General features: G+C 38.1%; 1 protein-coding gene across 1 annotated transcript in view; it reads left to right on the top strand.

Annotated features, from left to right (window-relative positions):
* Window positions 1-12,219: 12,219 nt before the first annotated feature.
* The window catches only part of IL16 (interleukin 16), a gene marked incomplete at its 5' end in the record, with an annotated part of 35,926 nt that continues 29,709 nt past the window's right edge, over window positions 12,220-18,436 (top strand). The window contains 2 exons of the mRNA XM_082769578.1: window positions 12,220-12,269; window positions 16,570-16,981. Coding sequence (XP_082625704.1) covers window positions 12,220-12,269; window positions 16,570-16,981 — 462 coding nt within the window. The remainder of the gene's footprint in view (window positions 12,270-16,569; window positions 16,982-18,436) is intronic.

Raw genomic sequence — 18,436 nt, 5'->3', positions numbered from 1 at the left:
ACCACTTCCTATTTGGTTTACACTCAGTTGGTGGCTGTACCCATCACCTTCTATTCAAATTTCACCTGCTTCCCCAGGTCCAGTCAAGCACCTTAACCTGAGATCTTCCTTCCTTTAATCCCTTCTATTCCCCCACGCCCCACACTTGCACATCTCAGAGCTGATCAACCCTTTGCAGTCCCACACCCATTATCCCAGTGCTCCCCCACATGACTTTATGACCCACTTTTCCCCCACTGCAGGCACAGCTCACCAGCTTAGTTCCTTCAGCTTTGCTGTCAGGATTGTTGATGCTGTTGGACACCCACTATTTGCCTTCCCTACAGTATTTACGCAGAAGGTCGCTTTCCCATATTCTGCAGACCACTGTCAGACATGCATGATGCTGTTGACATTATCACTTACACAGTAAAGTAGAAAGACTAAAACCAGAGGTTAATTTATGGCAGAGGAAGTCCCCACGTACACACCCATCCAGTTTAGGGCTATAGCATACCTCAGTGCATATATCGCCTAGATATAATTTAAGGCAGAGGTTTCTCTCCTGAATACTTGACATTCCAGATTGAAGGCTGTCCTATGAACTATGGACAGTGATATACACCAACCTTTGTGGTTCCTAGGTTCCTAGTGCTTGCTGTAATTAGATGTCAGATTTGTAAATTCAACATTGTTTAGTCTGAGGATAAGTGAGCAAAATAGGAAACTCATTTACCCAGCAGTGGGAGGGTGTGGAGAGAAACAGTGTTGTTTTCTGTAGAGGATTTTTATTTTTATTACTAGACTCTTGAGAGGCTAAAGATGTCACTAGGTCCTTATGCTGTTCTGGGCTGTGAAACCAGCAAGGGAAAATATGAACTGATGCAGTTTTATATAACTTACAAATGTGTTTAGCATTTTCTGTGACAGAGTGAAGGCAGTCAAAAATTTAACTGTTTCCTTTATGAACTTTATTTTGTTTATCTGTAACCTTGCTCTATACCAGCAGAACTGGCAGTAGTCTTGTCCAGAGCAGGGGCAGGGCATTTTCCCACATAACCAAAATAAATTCTTATTCCAATAAAAAGAGGAGAAGAAAAAAAAAAAAAAAGAAGAAGAAGAAAAGAAAGTTATGCTGTGAAATGGCATTATTACCTCTAACAAAAAGCATATGGAATAGTAGCTTGCACATAGGTCTGAGAGCCAGGAATAAATCAGTGCTAGTCTAGACATGCTGATTCCAGCTGTGGTCCTGAAACAAGCTGTTAGTGCTAGAATTTGATTAAGCCTAATGCCCATCTGGAGAAGATGATGAATGAAGGCAGAATACCACTGTCCCATCAGAGTTGTGCTTAGAGGTATTTGTATTATGGCTGGAAAACAGGCAGGAGAACAAGGGTTACTCATTGTATTCCTGTTTCTCCCAGTAAGTGACTGGTTCCACAGCCAGTTTCAGAAGACAGTGTGGTACATTCTATGGAATTGTGACTTACCACATAGCCCTTTTCTTCGCCTCAGTATAGGCAAAGAAGCAGCAGAAATGACTTTACTTGGTCGTGGTTTCCACTTATTTAGTATGGCCCTCAGTCATTATGTCTCATTTGCTTTCTCCACAGTGGCTGTAACATTTAATTAATTAATATTTATAAGCACACAGAAGATGGAAAGCCTTATATATTATATGTTTAAGGTGAGTAATTACCTCACAAAAAGACATAAACGAACTCTGACCAGTGATGTAATTTCAGAATGCAGAGTGCTGGCAGGGACATAGAAAACCCTCACAAACATACCTCTTTCCCTCCTGCCTCCTTTCCCTTCCCCAAAAGGATGAATCCCTCTCAAAAGTGACCAGATATGAATAACGTTTGCACCTCCTTTACTATTATCTTCTTTTCATGCAGCAGAAGGGTCCTGGTTTATCTGTTTGCTTTAGTTTAAATTCTGCCATCCGCAGACAAAACTTCTTGCTCCACTACACAGACTTTATTCACCAAAGAACAACCTCCCCAAGCCCTTGCAGAGCTTATGAAAAGCGTTTTCACTCGCTTGGGTTAAATGAGCACTGTGTGTGTTTTCTTTCTTCTTCCTCTTTTTTTTTTTTTTTTTTTTTTTTTTTTTTTTTTTTTTTTTTTTTTTTTTAGGTTAAGAGTAATAAATGAATCATTTCAACTTTGGGCAAGGAGTTTAGGTGTTGTATTTGTACCATGCAACTACATAAACACAGAATGAGCCAGTTAACCAATGAATTGCAGGGATTAGAAGCAATGAGATGATCTAAAGCATTTTAACACATTTTCCATATATTAGTCCTTGGACTAGTTGTGTTTTGCTTTCTTACAACAGACACAAGTCAGTAAAAGTCCAAAAGGAAAGTTTGAGGTTTTACATTTCTGTTTGTGGTACAGGAAAAGGGTTACGATCTCAGTGGTTGATTCAGTGAAATAACATCTCTTTTATACACATCTGCCTAGCAAGTAGGGCGGTAGTTGGAAATACCCAATCTAAAGCATTAAAGATTTGCTGGCAAATAGCAAGGCATTTTCTGCTGAGGAAAAATTGTTATATTGAGTAGTCACTTTGAATGCTTAGGAGTTACAGTCAAATACCCAAACATTGTGGAGTTGCACTGCACTTATTATTTTCTCAAGTATTTAACACACTGGGAACTGACTCTGCTGTATACATCATGCCCAAGAAGGAATGATAATAGTGAACTTAAATAAGAAGAACCTTGGCAATGGTAAGTAATATTTTTATATCAAATTATTTGGGCATCATACAGTCAACTGCTTTTATATGTCAGTATGTATCATTTTCAATTGTTTTTATTTGACAATTTAAATGAGAAGAATAAACAGGTAAGACATAAAATCAGAGGTATTTCACAAACTATATATATTTTGCCTTTCTATTCTCTGTTTTGTTTTTAAGTTGTATGAGAAATTTGAAGTAAGTTAGTGTTGTTGAATTATCAGTCTTATGATTTAAAACAGAGATGTTGTACATGAAAGTACCTTAACTTTGGTCACTTTTGCTTTGCTGTATATTTCTCCTATTTCTCCTGACACATATGAAAGTCAGCAGACTGTACCAGAGAATTTTGTGAGCCTGTAGCTTTCTTCAGTTTTGAAGGCCTCTTAAAACCTGCAATATCGGGAGGCAGAAAAGAAACAAAAACATAAATCAAATGATTCATTGCTCAAATGCATTTAAATTTACAAGTTCTCTCTCAAGAGTAATTCATCTTCCTAAAAAAGAGAAGGGAATTAATTTCAAAACAGGATATAAAGGAAAGGCTATGGGATATTTTTTAGCTTTTGCTAAGTACATTTTTTTCCAGAATTGTTTCTAACCTTTTGCTCACTTCAAATGTTGCGTAGCTGCAAGCTTCACTCTTTAAATGTTTTATTTTTCTTTAAAGAAGAAATGCAGAAAGATGCATGTCTCCATGAGAATTGGATAGGAGTACTATCTAATCCTCTGAAAACACATGCGCATTTCCAATCCATTTTACAATTAAATATTAATATGATTATTATGTTTCAGAACATACTTCCAGGCAAGACATCCAAATGCACTATTTACTTGAATCTCCGTATGAACTAGCCTATACAGGAAATCAGTAAATTGGTCCAGAGTCTCAGACTCAAAGGGGATGCATATTTGTTTAGTCATATACTATAAATAACATCTGTAGTCTTGGAACTGTGACAACATTATTAATGCAATGCTCACTTAATAGTTCCCTCTGTTACGAGCCTCATTAGTAACTGATTCATACAGTATGAGCCTACAGAAAAAACATGCAGGCTAGTACAACACACACATTGATGATATATTGTCCATACTGCCAGCGTAACCTCATTTGTTGTGCAGCTGGTAAGCTGTGAGCCAAGGGCACACCTCCTGGCCAGCAGCCCCCTGGGAGACGCAGTCAGTGCAGAGGCTCTCTGCAGGGGGATTGCTGTCAGGGTGCAAGTGGGGGCCAAAACACTCCCCTCTTCCCCCACCATACCATCCTGTGGCTGGGACCAGATGACATAATGCTCTGTGGCTGTCAAATTGCTTCAATCTATGCTGGGGGACAGACCCTAAGGACCATGGCCTCTTCAACACGGTTTTGCTATCAGAGAGCACCGAGGATGTGACCTGCTCCTTTTATTTTTCTAGTACTGTTATAACATTTGTCTTGCCTGTATTACAGTATGACACATACTGTACACTGCAAAATAACTTGCATATTTTTTCTGCTTTGATATTTCTGGAATTACCATACAGAATAAACTTTGTATGAAAACTATTCTGCATAATGAGATGAGAGTTGGTATAGGATATCATTACTTGCCACCAGCAAATACTTACTGTTTTCTAAGGGTAGTTAATTGCTTTGTCTAATTAAAAGAATTTCACTGAATTCTCTTTTAGTACTTTTTATCAGAGAAATCCCTGCCCATCTGAGAAAGAAAGGAACAACTACAACTCATTTGCACTGATGAGGACAGGGATTCAGAAAAGTGGGGAAGTAAACTTATCTGATGTTAAAGCATCAGGTCACTATCAGAGCTGGAAGGAGATATCCAGACTCACAGTACAGTGCTCTGTTGAAAAATGGGCTGGGGCATATTGTTACTGGTTTTTGGAGTGAGTGGTGTGTATTAGATATGGTAGATAAGGTTCAAGTATAGGTACTTGAAGTCATTGCCCAAGATTAATGGTCAGCCTATACTGATATTGACAAAAACTTAACATATTATACATAGAGATCCTTTGTTTTGGCCAGAAACAGGAAAAACAAAAACAAAAACCAAACCACCACCAACTTTTAAACTCCTGTTCTTGTATGCTACCCCCAGAATTCTGGGTATTCTTACCTCTTGAATGTTTGAATTAAGTCTTTTAAGATTCATGTCACAAACTAAAAGACAATATTTATAATCAGAATTATGTTGAAGAAAAAGGAAAGAAAACCAGACTGGAAGTCTTGGGTTACAATATTGGTTGTATGGCTGTCTTAGAACATGATGTTGGACACTCAAATTCCAGAAAAGACTGCTTTCTTTTGGGAAACTCGAGCTGAGACAAAGGATTTAGTATTATTTCTTATGGAGATAACACTAGATATTTTCTTGATAGCTACTCAAAAATGGGCCCATGTGAGGGAAAAGACTGAAAATTGGACCTTCCAGAGCTCGTTTCTGCTCCAGTGTCAGAGTCATTCAGTGGCTGCCCTGAGTCCTAAGCCTGCTTTACCACATGGCAATCTGTAAGCCTGACCACGCTGTTTTACACATTCATAGACATACCAGGTTTTTGCACATACCCAGACAGCCTTCCAGAGAGCCTTTCCTATTCACAAGACAGACATGCAGTCAGGAGGTAGACAAACTGTTGCATAATCTGATCTCACAGCTGCTCTTGTCCCCTACTTCAGCTGCAAAATAAATATAGTAGCTGTGATCTGAGTTATAACTACTTCTTATGGAATAAGGTATCCCTTCCACTCCTTAATGCCATGGATGCTCAATTACCCACTCTCTGGGAGCCCTGGACTACAGACTGTGTGGAACCAACAGTTATTTTTTGGTGTTAAAACTGATGTCATCACAAAATTAAAAAACAAAAACAAAACCACAATAAAATATTAGGACACGCAATAACGTTTCATGACACCTCCCAACCACCACCTTCATGAAAAAATGCTAGGGAAGTGATCATGGCTTTTAATGTGCAATAACAATACTATTCAAGCTCTTTTGGACAAATAGGTAAATAAATGCAAATGAGTATCTGAATACAGAGATGTTTAAAAGAAATAGTAGCTAACAATTTATATATGGATAGAACAAGTTTTCAAGATTGGAGGGATAATGTCTTCACATTCAGATTTGATGCTTATTTTAAAAGAGATGCTTTACCTGGAGCATATTGTTGCCGTCAAGACAGGAATGACAGGTTAAAATTTTCTTTGTCAGGTCAATTAGACTAATTAATATGAACAACTTCTTCTGAACCCAAAATCTGTAGGAAAGAAAACCAAAAAATCTCAGGTCAAGAATCCTCATGTGAGGCCTCTTGGTCACTAACTCCAAGCTATTTAACATTAGATACTGCTCTGAAGGTGTAGACTGATCTCAAAATATGTGAGAAGAGCTGTCTCCCAAAGACACTAGATTGTAGACTGTTTAGAACGCTACATTTGGCTCCAGTATCAATCACACACTCAGGCAAGGTATCATTGGATCTCATGAAGCACCAAGAGCATTATGTTTTGTGTCTTACCAGGGAGCTATTTTTTCTGACAGACTATATTATTTCACCCACAAGAAACGTGTAAGGTAATTTAGTCTCATCTTGCTGTCAACAATGATGCTAGTGAGCAATGCGCGCAGTCAAGAGTGAGACAGCTGCCATTGGAGCTTTATACTGTTATCTTCTATACCACAAATAAAACACATCCATTCAGACTCATTCTGATTGTGACAGCCTTAGAGACACAGTAAAACAGAAGAAATGTGCGCCAAGATATTGTTAGTGCAGAGAAGCGGCTGTATTAAGTAGCTGTGCCTCTTTGAGGCACCAGGAATGACAAATACTCAGAAGTAGCTTCAGCTAAAGCCTTGCAACTGAAATGATTACTGTACTTATAAATGCAGTAAAGTCATCTTATTCAGGCATAGATATCTACAGGAAAGAGATTGCATAATTTCTCATCAGCCACTGACAATGCTAAATTAAAAACAAAAAAAACTAGTAAACCCAGCAACCAAGACAGGACCATGCATACTACCTGTGAGGTGCTAAGTGATAAAAAGCCCCAGACTTCAGTGAGACTGAGGCTACAGAAAGTGGTGCCTGTGCCAGAAAGTAAAATATGGAGCAAATTCTGCCACTAGTACTCAAATGGATTGAATATATTCATCTTTCACTACTTCCATTCATTCCTATCTCTCTGTTCAAGGCAGAAAGGAAAAGGTAGTAGCAACAAATATGCAAAATGCAGAGACAATAAAAATGCAGCATCAGACAGGTCTAAATACACCTTTTATACTGAACTAATGAAAAATACAGAGAAAATTTTCTTGTGATTTTTATATGTGGAATAAGTTCATTTTTCTTCTGCCCTTTACTTTTTTTGCTTGATAAATCATAGTTTTGGCAATTGATAATTCCCCTTTCATTCAACCTAAAGGGCCCCTTATTTCAGACTACAGTTTAGGGGAATATAAATCAAAAGGAATGCAAAGTCAGATGAAAAAGGAACATTATGTGACTGGAAATGTGGAATGAGGAGGTAAAGTCATAACTTTTAAAATATTTGTTTTAAATTAGAATGACACCATACAGGGGAGCTCACATACTGTTTTTACTACTCTTGTGCTGCAGTAACTTATAAACTCTGTATTGGTCAATGACTTTAAAGAAATTGATGGTGCTTTTTTTCAGTACCAGCTATTTAGTAATTTCATAGTTCAGACACAAACATCCTGTAGTATCTCTCTAAGCCCAACATAATCATTTATGCAGTCTATAAACTCAATACAAAAATATTGAAATAATAAACACAACTCAAAACCTCATGTTTAAAGACCCATGATGTTTAAAAAGTACCATTCTTGCTATGCTTGATACATCATATCATGGCTAAAGTCAATGCACTACCCACTGACACTGCTGTTTTTGTTCAATTAGACATGCTTTTAATGCAGTATTTATATCACGTTACTTTTCTGTAAACAAAGCATTGTATGCATAGAACAACAGAGTTTGGGAAATGAAGGAAAAATTACCTTTTGATGAGTGTATGCTTAGTATTAAATTTTTGTCCATGGACCTACATAAGCACTATTTTACAGGTTCTCTCTAAGGCATTACAACAACCAAAAACACCTGAATAAGGTTAGTGATCATACACAGTGAAAGTGCACGTCATGCAACATAAAGTATTTGGGAATACCAGATCTAGGAACTTTAATTAACTCACAGGGTGGCACTCCATTGGAAAAGAGTCTAGGAGGCTGCAGAACTGGATACCATTATGAAAGAGTCGGGTAATAAAGCTCACACAAGGAAGTTGATTTTTAAAAAAGGATCTGAAGAAAAAGGAGGAGATCCAAATATATGAGAGCAGCATGAAGCTTAGAGAAAAGAGGGGCAGAGGAAGGAAAGATAAAAGTATGCAGAGAATAGAGGATGATATCAGTACAGAGATAAATGAGAAAAGAATTCTACAGACTTGAAGAGCAGGGTATTTTTCCTAGTACAAGAACTGAACCAATTATAGAGGCAACAAATTTGAAACAATTACAAAGAAGTACATTTTTATGTAGCACATGAAACTCATTGCCTCTTGGTAATCAAAACTTAATGGGAGCCAGAAATGCATAGGTTATAGTTACACTACACAAGATTCATTTCATCTGTAGAAGAAAAATTCTTTATGCTTCCTGGCAAAAGCAGGTACTAAGTGACGAAAAAAATTAGAAAGAGATTTACCTAATTTGACATACTGCAATACTTATCCATTATGGCCTCATGTAGCTTCTGTTAAAACAATACTATCCAGCCATAATGTAAAAAGCTCCAACAGTTTTGGAATTCATACAAAACCTCAGAGTGCCAGCCTACTCTTATCAACAAGGCACTCAGAAGAAACTCTTCCTGAAAGCAAGTTACCTCTTGAGTACTTTTTTTGCAAGGTAATTCTATTGAAGCAATTGCTATTAGCCATTGCTGGAGAAAGATACTGGATTAACTGTGCTAACAGGGTGATGCAATGTGCCAGTTCTCATGTTGCTCTTGTTTTGACGGATGGAAGGGCAGTGTGAAAGCTGCAAAATCCAAGACAGAGATGACTAATCCAGTCCTGGCTTAGCAGCAATGAGGGAAAAGACTGTCTTGTGCAACGTAACTGTTGTCTGGAACGTGGAAATGTGTGAAAACTGTGACTGTGCTCAAGGCAAAACTAATTCATCCGTTTTCTGAGCAATGTAAGGACAGGACAAAAACTAGAACACCTCAAACTATTGGCTTTCTCTCCTATTAACACAAGAACTGCTTGGACTTGGATGGGGATCAGGACAGAGGCTAAGTTCCATCATTACTTAGACTTGCTTTGCCCAGTGCAAATGTTCTGTTTAAATTTGTACGTTGCTTTTTGGAGAAAGGTTATCACCAGTAGCAACGGGCAAAATATTTGGTACTGAATAGTCTGTAAATTTATCCTCTACAATCCAAATCTTTGGATTTGGAAAATAATTTGAAGGGAAGGAAGGATCAGCTCCTGTATCTGCTGTGGTTCCAGATGCATCTTGATTTTAGGCAAAAGAGAAGAACTCTCATAAAAAAATAAATTCAACGGCCTTCTCAGAAAAGTGTCTCCACTTTGTGGTAACTAGGACACTACCCCAGGGCAGAAGTATCACTCTACCTATGAATGGTACTGTTTGACTTTTATTCTGAAGCAACAGTCGCTGCCCCTTCTACATGCTATTCCCTTTAACTGAAGGTATTATTTTTTATCTACTCACCTCTTGAGGTGAAATCTCTGTCCCACTGAAATCAAAGGCAAAACAGCTAACTTCAAAGACCTAATAATTTCTGCTACCTTCTCGTTCTTCATATTAATTATGCTTTAGATTTCAAGTATTTCCTTTTGTTTATTTGAACTCTTAATTTTATTGCATTCTTCCTTTCCTGTCCCTCACATGAGAAGAGAGTAAAGAAACCCAGCTGATTTTCCTTATACTATTATTTCATAAACCTTTAATGATTCAGCTCCTTTCTGTAGAGAGAGTTCACATCACTTCAATCTTTTCAAACAAAATCCCAGCCTCTGATCAGTGTTCATTGGCCTTTTCCTAGTACGATAACTTTGAGCTATGTAATGAAGATTGACCACAGGATCCAATATCAAAGCATACCATCAGTGCGACACGGCAGGCGCAGCAGAGTTTCTCTCTCCCTCTCTCCTTTTCCTTATGGCTTCTTAAAATGTGCTTTTCTGTTCACCACTGGGCAATGAACAATTACTGTACAGAGAAGATGGAAAAAATTGCAAAAGGTTACAGTGAAACATCAAGAAAAAACAGCCCCTCCTTGTGATATTTATGTTTCTGCTGCTGGCCCTGGCAGAAGTCCAGATTCTGAATGAACAAAACTCCCAGTGGCTTAGGAACTACAGAATTCAGCCCATAGTCAGGAAATGCAATAGCATATGACAATGGGAATTAAAAAAGAAAAAAGAAAAAAACAGCTTCCCAATCCTTTTGAGCTTCCAGCTCAATCAGTTTGGATCAAAATACAGGGACTGTTGAGATTTTGCGTGAATGAGTTCTCTATTGCTAAACAAAAACATGTGTGTGTTACAGTGTAAGACAGTTAAATGGTAAACAGTACGTGGCTCTGCTTCCTCAATGATGTTTCATTTTCACAGTACTAGAACTTATAAAATTCCATTTTATATAGAAGTCCAATATCCTCTCTATTCAAACACAGTGAGGAACTGTTTTCTAAAACAGAAAGTCATATCCCTATTTCTGACCTTTCTAGGAAAGCTACTTGATATCCACTGTTCACTACTCAGCGTCAAATCATAATTTTTCTAAAGATTAGTACTTAAAATACTGTGGTAATGTTTATTGTCATTTAGTGATTCGAGTTAAAACTGTGTCCTTTACAACATATTTTCTTAGGGGTAACTAATACCTGAAAACCCATTAGCTGGGAAAAAAATGCCAAATTTTCTTCTTTTTGTAAATACTTAAAATACAAGTTAACCACTATGATATTAGCAGGAGCAGAGTGTTTCAGGGCTACTGTAGGTGCTGTACAAAGCAGAAATTTCAGCTTCGCTTTTTGTCCCAGTATGTCATTCTCCTGGAGCAGATACTTGTCTTCACAGTCCACATTTTATCTAGAAGTCACAGGAGACCACTAAACATGAGACCATGTCAGCAAAATTTTTACAACCCCTTTTAAACTCTCTCTCTTTTGAGAGTATAGTGAGAGACCGATAAAACCAGGATCTTCAAGCCACATAATACAAAGGACAGCAGGTGTTTAAACACTCTTGTTGGCCATTTCCATGACCAGACAGGGCTGCATGTAAAATTCTGTTTTCTGTTTATGCTTTCCAGAAAAGTAGAGGATCCGTGGTTTGTGAGAACATTCCAAAGAGGTCTCACTATTTCAATAAATCAGCATTAGCTGTCTCAGAGATTTTTATTTTTTTAATATACAAACTCTCTATGCAACTTGTTCCTACTTTCCCCTGAAAGCAGTCACATCTCCGAGAGAAAGTAGATTTCTGAAGCAAGATTGATAACCATCAATGTGTGAGTAGAGCTAGGGATCGACAGGCAGAGAAGAGCAGACCGATGAATGAAAAACAGCTGAGCACACCTATGGACATGGCAAAAAGGTGGCTGCCTGCTCCCACCACTGACAGTGGATGCAACTCAAGCAGCATTTTGGTGAGAGGAGCTGCCATAATAATAGACGGGACTATGAACCATTTATTTCACAGCATACTAAAGGTGCAATTGAGAAAATGGGCAATCTGTGGCATAGTTCTCATTTCACACACACTCCATGGAAGGAGCAACAATTTTCTGAGTCCTTGATAAGGCTGGATCACAAAGGTGCAGTCTAGCCCATGAAGGGGAAAGTATTTAAAAAAGAGCAGGTTAAAGGGACCATGCCACTTTCTGATGAAAACCACAAGGAACTGGCATTCAAAAGTAGCTCCTATTATTATTATTATTATTATTATTATTATTATTATTATTTATTTATTTATTTTGCTCCTAGAGCAGAAGCTGCCTATGAAATTATTAGCAGTTTCATGTTTAAAATATCTGAAAAAAAAGTGTGAAACATGCTTGCCATCTCAGCCCCCAGCAGCAAATCCTGCCCTCGATTAATACAGATTCCCCCGTGCTTCCCTGTAGGTTCAACATGTTTGAACCCCATCAATCCTAGGACCAGAGAGCAACACGTAAAAACAAATTACACAAACCCCTTAAATGGAGTAGCGCCTTTGGGTAGCTGGAAGTTTGCTGGAAAGTTTCCCCCAATACAGCATCCCATTGCTTTTGTTTATCTATCCTTGCTGACATTTTCTTCAATTAGGAAACAATAGCTCCGTTCCAATGTACTGAGCAGAATTACTGAAACCAAGTCACGTGACGCCACAAGAGTGTGTTTTCAATTATTCACTCTGTCTTTTTTGCCAGGCCTATGAAGAGGAACAGCCTTCTGCAGGAGTCAGGTTTGTCTGCCTCGCTGTTGTAAGTTCGTCCTTTTGAATTTTTATTTTACAATTAGGGATTTTTTTTTTTTTTTAAACTGTAAATTCAACTCTCAGAGAGTTTCTTGCTCTTTTATTAGAGAATTTCCAAATCTCTTGCTCTTCCTACTGCCTGGAAATCCTTCACATCTGCAACAGTTCAGTTCTAATAGTACTGCTCAGTAATGAATTTGATGAAGATCACAAGATCTAGATTAAAAAGGCATGCAAGATATCACGCTATTAGCACTTGGTAATGTAAAACTCATCTTGCTCTTGCTAGTAAAGAAGCTTTAGCTTTCCTATTGTCTGGTTAACAGTAGTGCATTCCCATTCAATCTGGGAGCTACACCAAATTATTTACATCTTGTAAATGCTTGGTTTAATATCAACCAAAAATTTGAACCAAATGAGCGCAGCTCAAATCATGTACTTTGTTTGCAGAAGGCAGACTGAGTTAGGACTTTTTAGATTTAAAGCTGGAAAAATAAAGCTTGGGGAAAAAAAAAAAGAAACAGAAGGAACATTTGGTTTGCATTACAAACCACAGACAACTTCCATCAGGCATGCTGAAGGTATAAGAATGGCAAGAGAAAATGACAAGCAGTGAGTGCACTGGAGGTAAAGATGAATGGGCTGGAGAATTGACTTTGAAGTAATTGTCCATGCCCACGATACCTTGAAATCAGTTTGCTGTAATACGGTAATTAATCATGAAGCTTTTCCAGCACTTGTGATACTGTTTTCTGTGTAACATAATGTTTCTGGATATTTTTATTGGAAAACATATAGAATATATTTTTGGTTGCTCCTATATTTCTGTCGCTCATGCAACCCTGATTCAGCAGCTCTGGAAAGGATGTCGCCTTAGTTAAAGACCTGGGCTGTAATCTAATCCCTAGAGGCAGAGCAAGCATTTAACTGAAAATCTTCAGGTCTAATGGGCTTATTTTCACTGCAGCCACTGTGTTGAGATACTAGGTATGTCATTCAGGATTAAATTTGGTCTTTGAGTTAATAAAGCTCAAAGGAGGAGGAGGAGGAAGTAACTGATGTAGCAGAGGTAAAGAGAAATTCTCTCTGTATAATGTAAAATTTCTCAGGAGAATTGCAGAGGGGTGGGATGGAAGAGTAAGCAATGTTTCCTTCCCTGTTTCAACAGGTGCTTCTGTTTTCCATGCATCTCAGATGCTTAGCACTAGTCAGAAGAACCTTTTGAACCATTTACTATTGATGGCAGTGCTCAATACTGATGTTCTTCAGCTCAGCAGCTTCAGGCAGTGAGAAAGGCCTCCCATGTCTCTTCCCATCTTTTATTCTATCTTGCCAGTCTCCAGAGAGCTGTATTTTGACCATTAAGCTATTAAGTCCTCTGCTTACCCATGTGCTTAATGGCTGTGATTTTTTTTTTTTTTGTTGTTAATTCTTTCTCTTCACAGAAGTAAGAGTGCAGTTAGTATTTGCACAACATAGTATTTCATTCAAGGATTTCTATTTCTCCTAATTTTCCCCCGCAGGCAAGATTGTTTAGATATGAATGTGCAACTTGGGCTCATTTCCGACACTGTTATTGCTAATATCTAATAGTGATTGCCAGAATCACAAAAGGAGCAACAATCCCTTCTCTAGACTTTCAAGTGAGCACAATCCACAGACCTTCAAGCAAGTTAATTCTGTTGCTCTCTACCCAGGTGATGAGGTAGAAACTTGCAGAAGTTACCTTAATACATCAGCAGCAAAGCATGAAGTTCCCCTCATCCTTACTATCCTATTGCTTTTTCAAGTCCACATTCTGGTCTAATGGGCCAGATCACATTTTTTCCTTCCTCTGAAATACCTTCAGACATACAGGAAAAGCAATATCAAGCTTTACAAGATAAAACTCTTACACTTGTGACTCTAACAGAGATTTTCCAACCCCATCGTTGAAACTAAGTTCATACCTATTATGGTATACTAAAGCTTAGTGCTAACCAAAACACTAAAAAGGGTTCTTTAAAAGAAATAGTAATCACCAAACCTTGAAAGTCTTTATATATTAGTAGTATCAGTCATCTTTTAACTAATGTAATCAGTGAAAAAGCATACAAAAATTGCTAACATGATGCTGAATTACACCAACAGTTACTTATTGCAGTTCTCAAAATCATTGTTCTAATGTAATTCTTTGCACTTTTCATCTCTGTACTTCAAAATAAATTCTGAGAAGTAGCTTCTCTCAACAGTGTAGAAGGGGAGATTAACCCCAGAGAAATAAGATCACAAGTCAACCACAAAGTCCATCTGTGAAAGCTGAATTCCATGTCAACCCCTTCTCCATCCCCTCAGTATCCTTACATACAAGCTCAGATGTCCTGTATTCAGCATGAGCTGTACATCACAGGAAGGGAGCGTGGCTGTGCTGTTGGGTTGTCTTCCACTGACACTTGTGGTTGCAAGCCTTCATAAGAAGAGAGGGAATTCTGAAAAAAAAAAGAAAAAAGAACATTCAATGCACTAAAGAAAATACGCTAACTTAGTTTTACCCTGAAAGATTTCCTCACGACAGTGTGGGGAAGGCTGGGAGCCCGGTAATTTTGGTACCAATATTCCTGTAAAGTCAGGTCAGACTTTTCCACATCAATAGGGAGCCTACCAAAGACACACAGGAGAGAGCCAGAAAATAATGGTTTTGTTCAACTTGACATATTCTCCAGAAACTTTAAAATTTCAACTTTGCCATGGTATCATTTCTTGCTGGGAATCCTGAGGAGTTTCTGAAGTGCTGGGGATTTTATTTTGGAAGAGAGACATCAGACAGCAGATCAATGTTATGACTGGTATGACAGAAATAAGTTATAATTGAGGGTTACAGGAGCATTACCTATCAAAAACACCAGAAAAGACTGCACTCCCTGGGAGAAAAAGGGACCTCTTTTCTCCTCCTGGAAAAGCTGTATCCAAGGTTTTTCTTTTATAAATCGAAATTCAGATTCACACTGAATTGTATATACTTCTCCAGGAATGCCATAGAGCTCAATCACATAGTGCTTATCTTTTTTTTTTTTTTTTTCCTTGTTATTTGTATGAGAAAAAAAAAGTAATCCTTAGGATATGGCTGTATTGTATTTATTATAGATATTGGTCTGGTTTGGCTAGAATTTGAAGGCCTACATTTCTTGCCAGGGCTGTAAGGAGCCTTTAGAAAATCTGCCTTCTCCTATTTCCATATCACCATTTTCGGCAAAAAGTGCATATGTGTCCACCTAATTCCGCATTGAACCCAAGCCAGACAGTTTATAGCACATTGTACAACCGTTTTCTCTCAGTGGTATGCTTGAGAATGTCTTTTGTAATAAATATGATAATGAAAATTAAGCAAGTCAAAGCAATTCATTAAGACTTGCTCACGTTGATTTTTTTTTTCTAGCACCAATACATTCCTAACAAAATAGTTCTACAAAATTTCTGAGAGAAAAAGAAAACTGCTTTAACAAAGCTCTCCTTTGCTATCTTAACATGCTCATTACTTTTTTTTTTCTTTCCATTTTACAAAAGCTCCAGCTTGTCACATTTTGATTGTATAGCATTTCTTCCATTTTCTCTTAATTTGGTGTGCTGTATCATACACCGAAGCAAACCCTTTCTGTAATGGGACACTTTTTGATTGATGTATTGGAGCTGTAATCCTTTATAGAGTTCAATTCTTAATCAGATATTCATATCTAAAGTGCTTCACTGGATCTCTGTTACTGTTAAATGCAAAGTCTTAAGTGAGTTCTGGTCTGCGAAGGTAGGAGCTTTATAGCAGCCTGACATTTCTTACTCTCTCACGGCTAAGATCTGCTTTTGCTAAACCACTTACAAATCAGATGTGCCAGGCAGAGAACTTAACCTCAACAATTTGATTAATCTTCTTTGAATTATAGTGGTTTCATGAATCAAACTTCAGAAGGAGCTTCCTCTTTTCAAGTAATGTTAGCAGGATAGAATAATGCTTTTAAAGTATCTTCCTTTTCAATTTAGGATTTCAACATGCAAATTCAGCAGAAGCCAAAAAGCAGTAGCACAATGGAAGCATCAAAAACATTTATTAAAAGCACTCCATTGTGCTTGGGGAGCATGGGAAGAGAATGAAAAGGTGAAGGAGAATTTAGTAGAGCACTGCACAGAAACAGAATTAGCAAGTCATGAGATATCACGTGGCTGTTAGCAGACTGAAAGGCTCTGTTGATTCAATTTATTCATTAGGGCTTTTCAGTAGTGTAGGTTATTGAGTAGGGGTATATTACAACTTACTTTTTATATTTCCTTTCCTGGAGGATATTTAGCACCAGAGAAGCGGAGAAAGTTATTGAAGGTATCATGCCACATAAGTGGGAGAATGATAGGAAAAAGAGCAGTACCACCAGCTCTCTGAAGATGGATCGAAAGAGCAATGCTGGGAACAGGAAGTCAAGAAAGTTTCGCTCCATTTCAAGATCACTTATATTGTGCAACGCCAAAAACAGTGATGATGGGTCAAGTCCCGATGAGAAATGCCCTGATCCCTTTGAGATTTCTGCTAGCTGGGGTCAAGAGGATTTTGACTGCTGCCCTAGAACACAACTGCCATTCACAACAGAGACAGAAGACAGCCCACCTGATCCTCCACGTGTGATCACCAGCATAGTCCAGTCCAAGGCTGCAGCAAATGAGAACTGCAACAACATGAGAAGAAAGTTACTCATCAAGGTAGGCAACCGTGTGTTATATTGTAATGCTTCCTATTGCAGTCATTCCTAAATGGGTTAATTCATATTTCTCAGGAACACAGGATTCCATCTGTCTCTTTCAGAGCTTATGAGCTTGCAGTGTTCCTGCTCTGTATAAACTGCATGAAAATGTATTAGATTCCCAGCTGTGCTGTTACACTCTGCTGATTAACGTTCTACTGAAATCAGTGACTGATTGGTCACTCCTCAGCGTATTCATACTAGCACAGCTGATGCTTCCTACTTGCAATATGTACTCAGCTCAAAATACAAAACTGTTGCTACAGGAAAATGAATGTGAGCATAAATTATATTAACACTGTTAAAGATGCAGGAGATTCAGCAGGCAGATTCTATCTGATTCAGGAAGGAGCTAGTGGTGGATCTAAACCAAAGAGGTCACTTTTTAAAGAAAACATTTACTTCTTTTTAGAGATGTAAGTGTTCCATTTTTCTTCAATCAGGAAGAAACTATTTTAACCCCCAAACCATTTTTCAGTCTAGGCAATGTAGTTCAGATATCTTTAGAAAGTTCCTACTCTGTGACATATCCTATTTGTTCACTTTATATCTACCTGTTGGTGTGAAGGGGAAGGGGGATGTCACCACAGCTATGATATGATTTTTAATACAGTCTGTGTCCTCCCAGCTTCTAATATTCGAATACCCAGTATTTATGCTTTTTACCTGTGGAAATAGTGGCTTATGTGAAAAAAAAAAGTTTCTTTCACCTATAATATTTCTCTTACATATTCTATTGTACTTACCTTCTGTAAAAATCGACTAAAACCAGACCTCTACATCTAAAGACAGAGTGGCACTTAAAATCTGAATCTCCCCTTACTCCTTGAGTTTCTTGCTGATGATCACAGCACACAGCCCAATGTTACAAAGACTGCAGCAGGACAGAATTCAGGTGAGGAGGTATCTTAGCCCCTTGGCAAAACCACAGAATGAGGACAAAAACAAGCCAACTTCCTATTGGATTCTGACAGAAAACATAAATAGGTGGAACTGACCAAAGTCCCAAAATACACACAGTCACCTGCAAAACCATACCACCTCCTCCCATTTGGAAGCAGTTTGCATGCACTCTGCTGATTTCTATGTGTGAGTAAAGAAGGAGCTGGCCTCTGTGGATTCTCCCCTTTTCTCTTTATCACAGCCTGAAACACTTTCTTAGGTGTGTGTCAACTGCTGCAGTCTGATTGCTTGCATACCTCCAAAATATGCCAGGCTCCAATAACTGTCATGATCCATATGCTTGTGAAACTACTCAATATCTTATTGCAGACTGTAAGTGTAGATCATTTGCTTTTATAGCTGGCAAGCAGCTCAAATAGGGATCTGGGGAACAGAGTAAGTCTCATAACTAATGCTGTTGCACAGATAAAATACAACTGCTGAGGGTATAAATCCTCTCTTAGGTTGGAAT

This window comes from Aythya marila (assembly GCF_965140915.1).
Source record: "Aythya marila genome assembly, chromosome: 11".
In the NCBI taxonomy this organism is placed as follows: domain Eukaryota; kingdom Metazoa; phylum Chordata; class Aves; order Anseriformes; family Anatidae; genus Aythya; species Aythya marila.
Note: the sequence above shows the minus strand (reverse complement) of the source record. Positions and strands in the feature narration are given on the sequence as shown.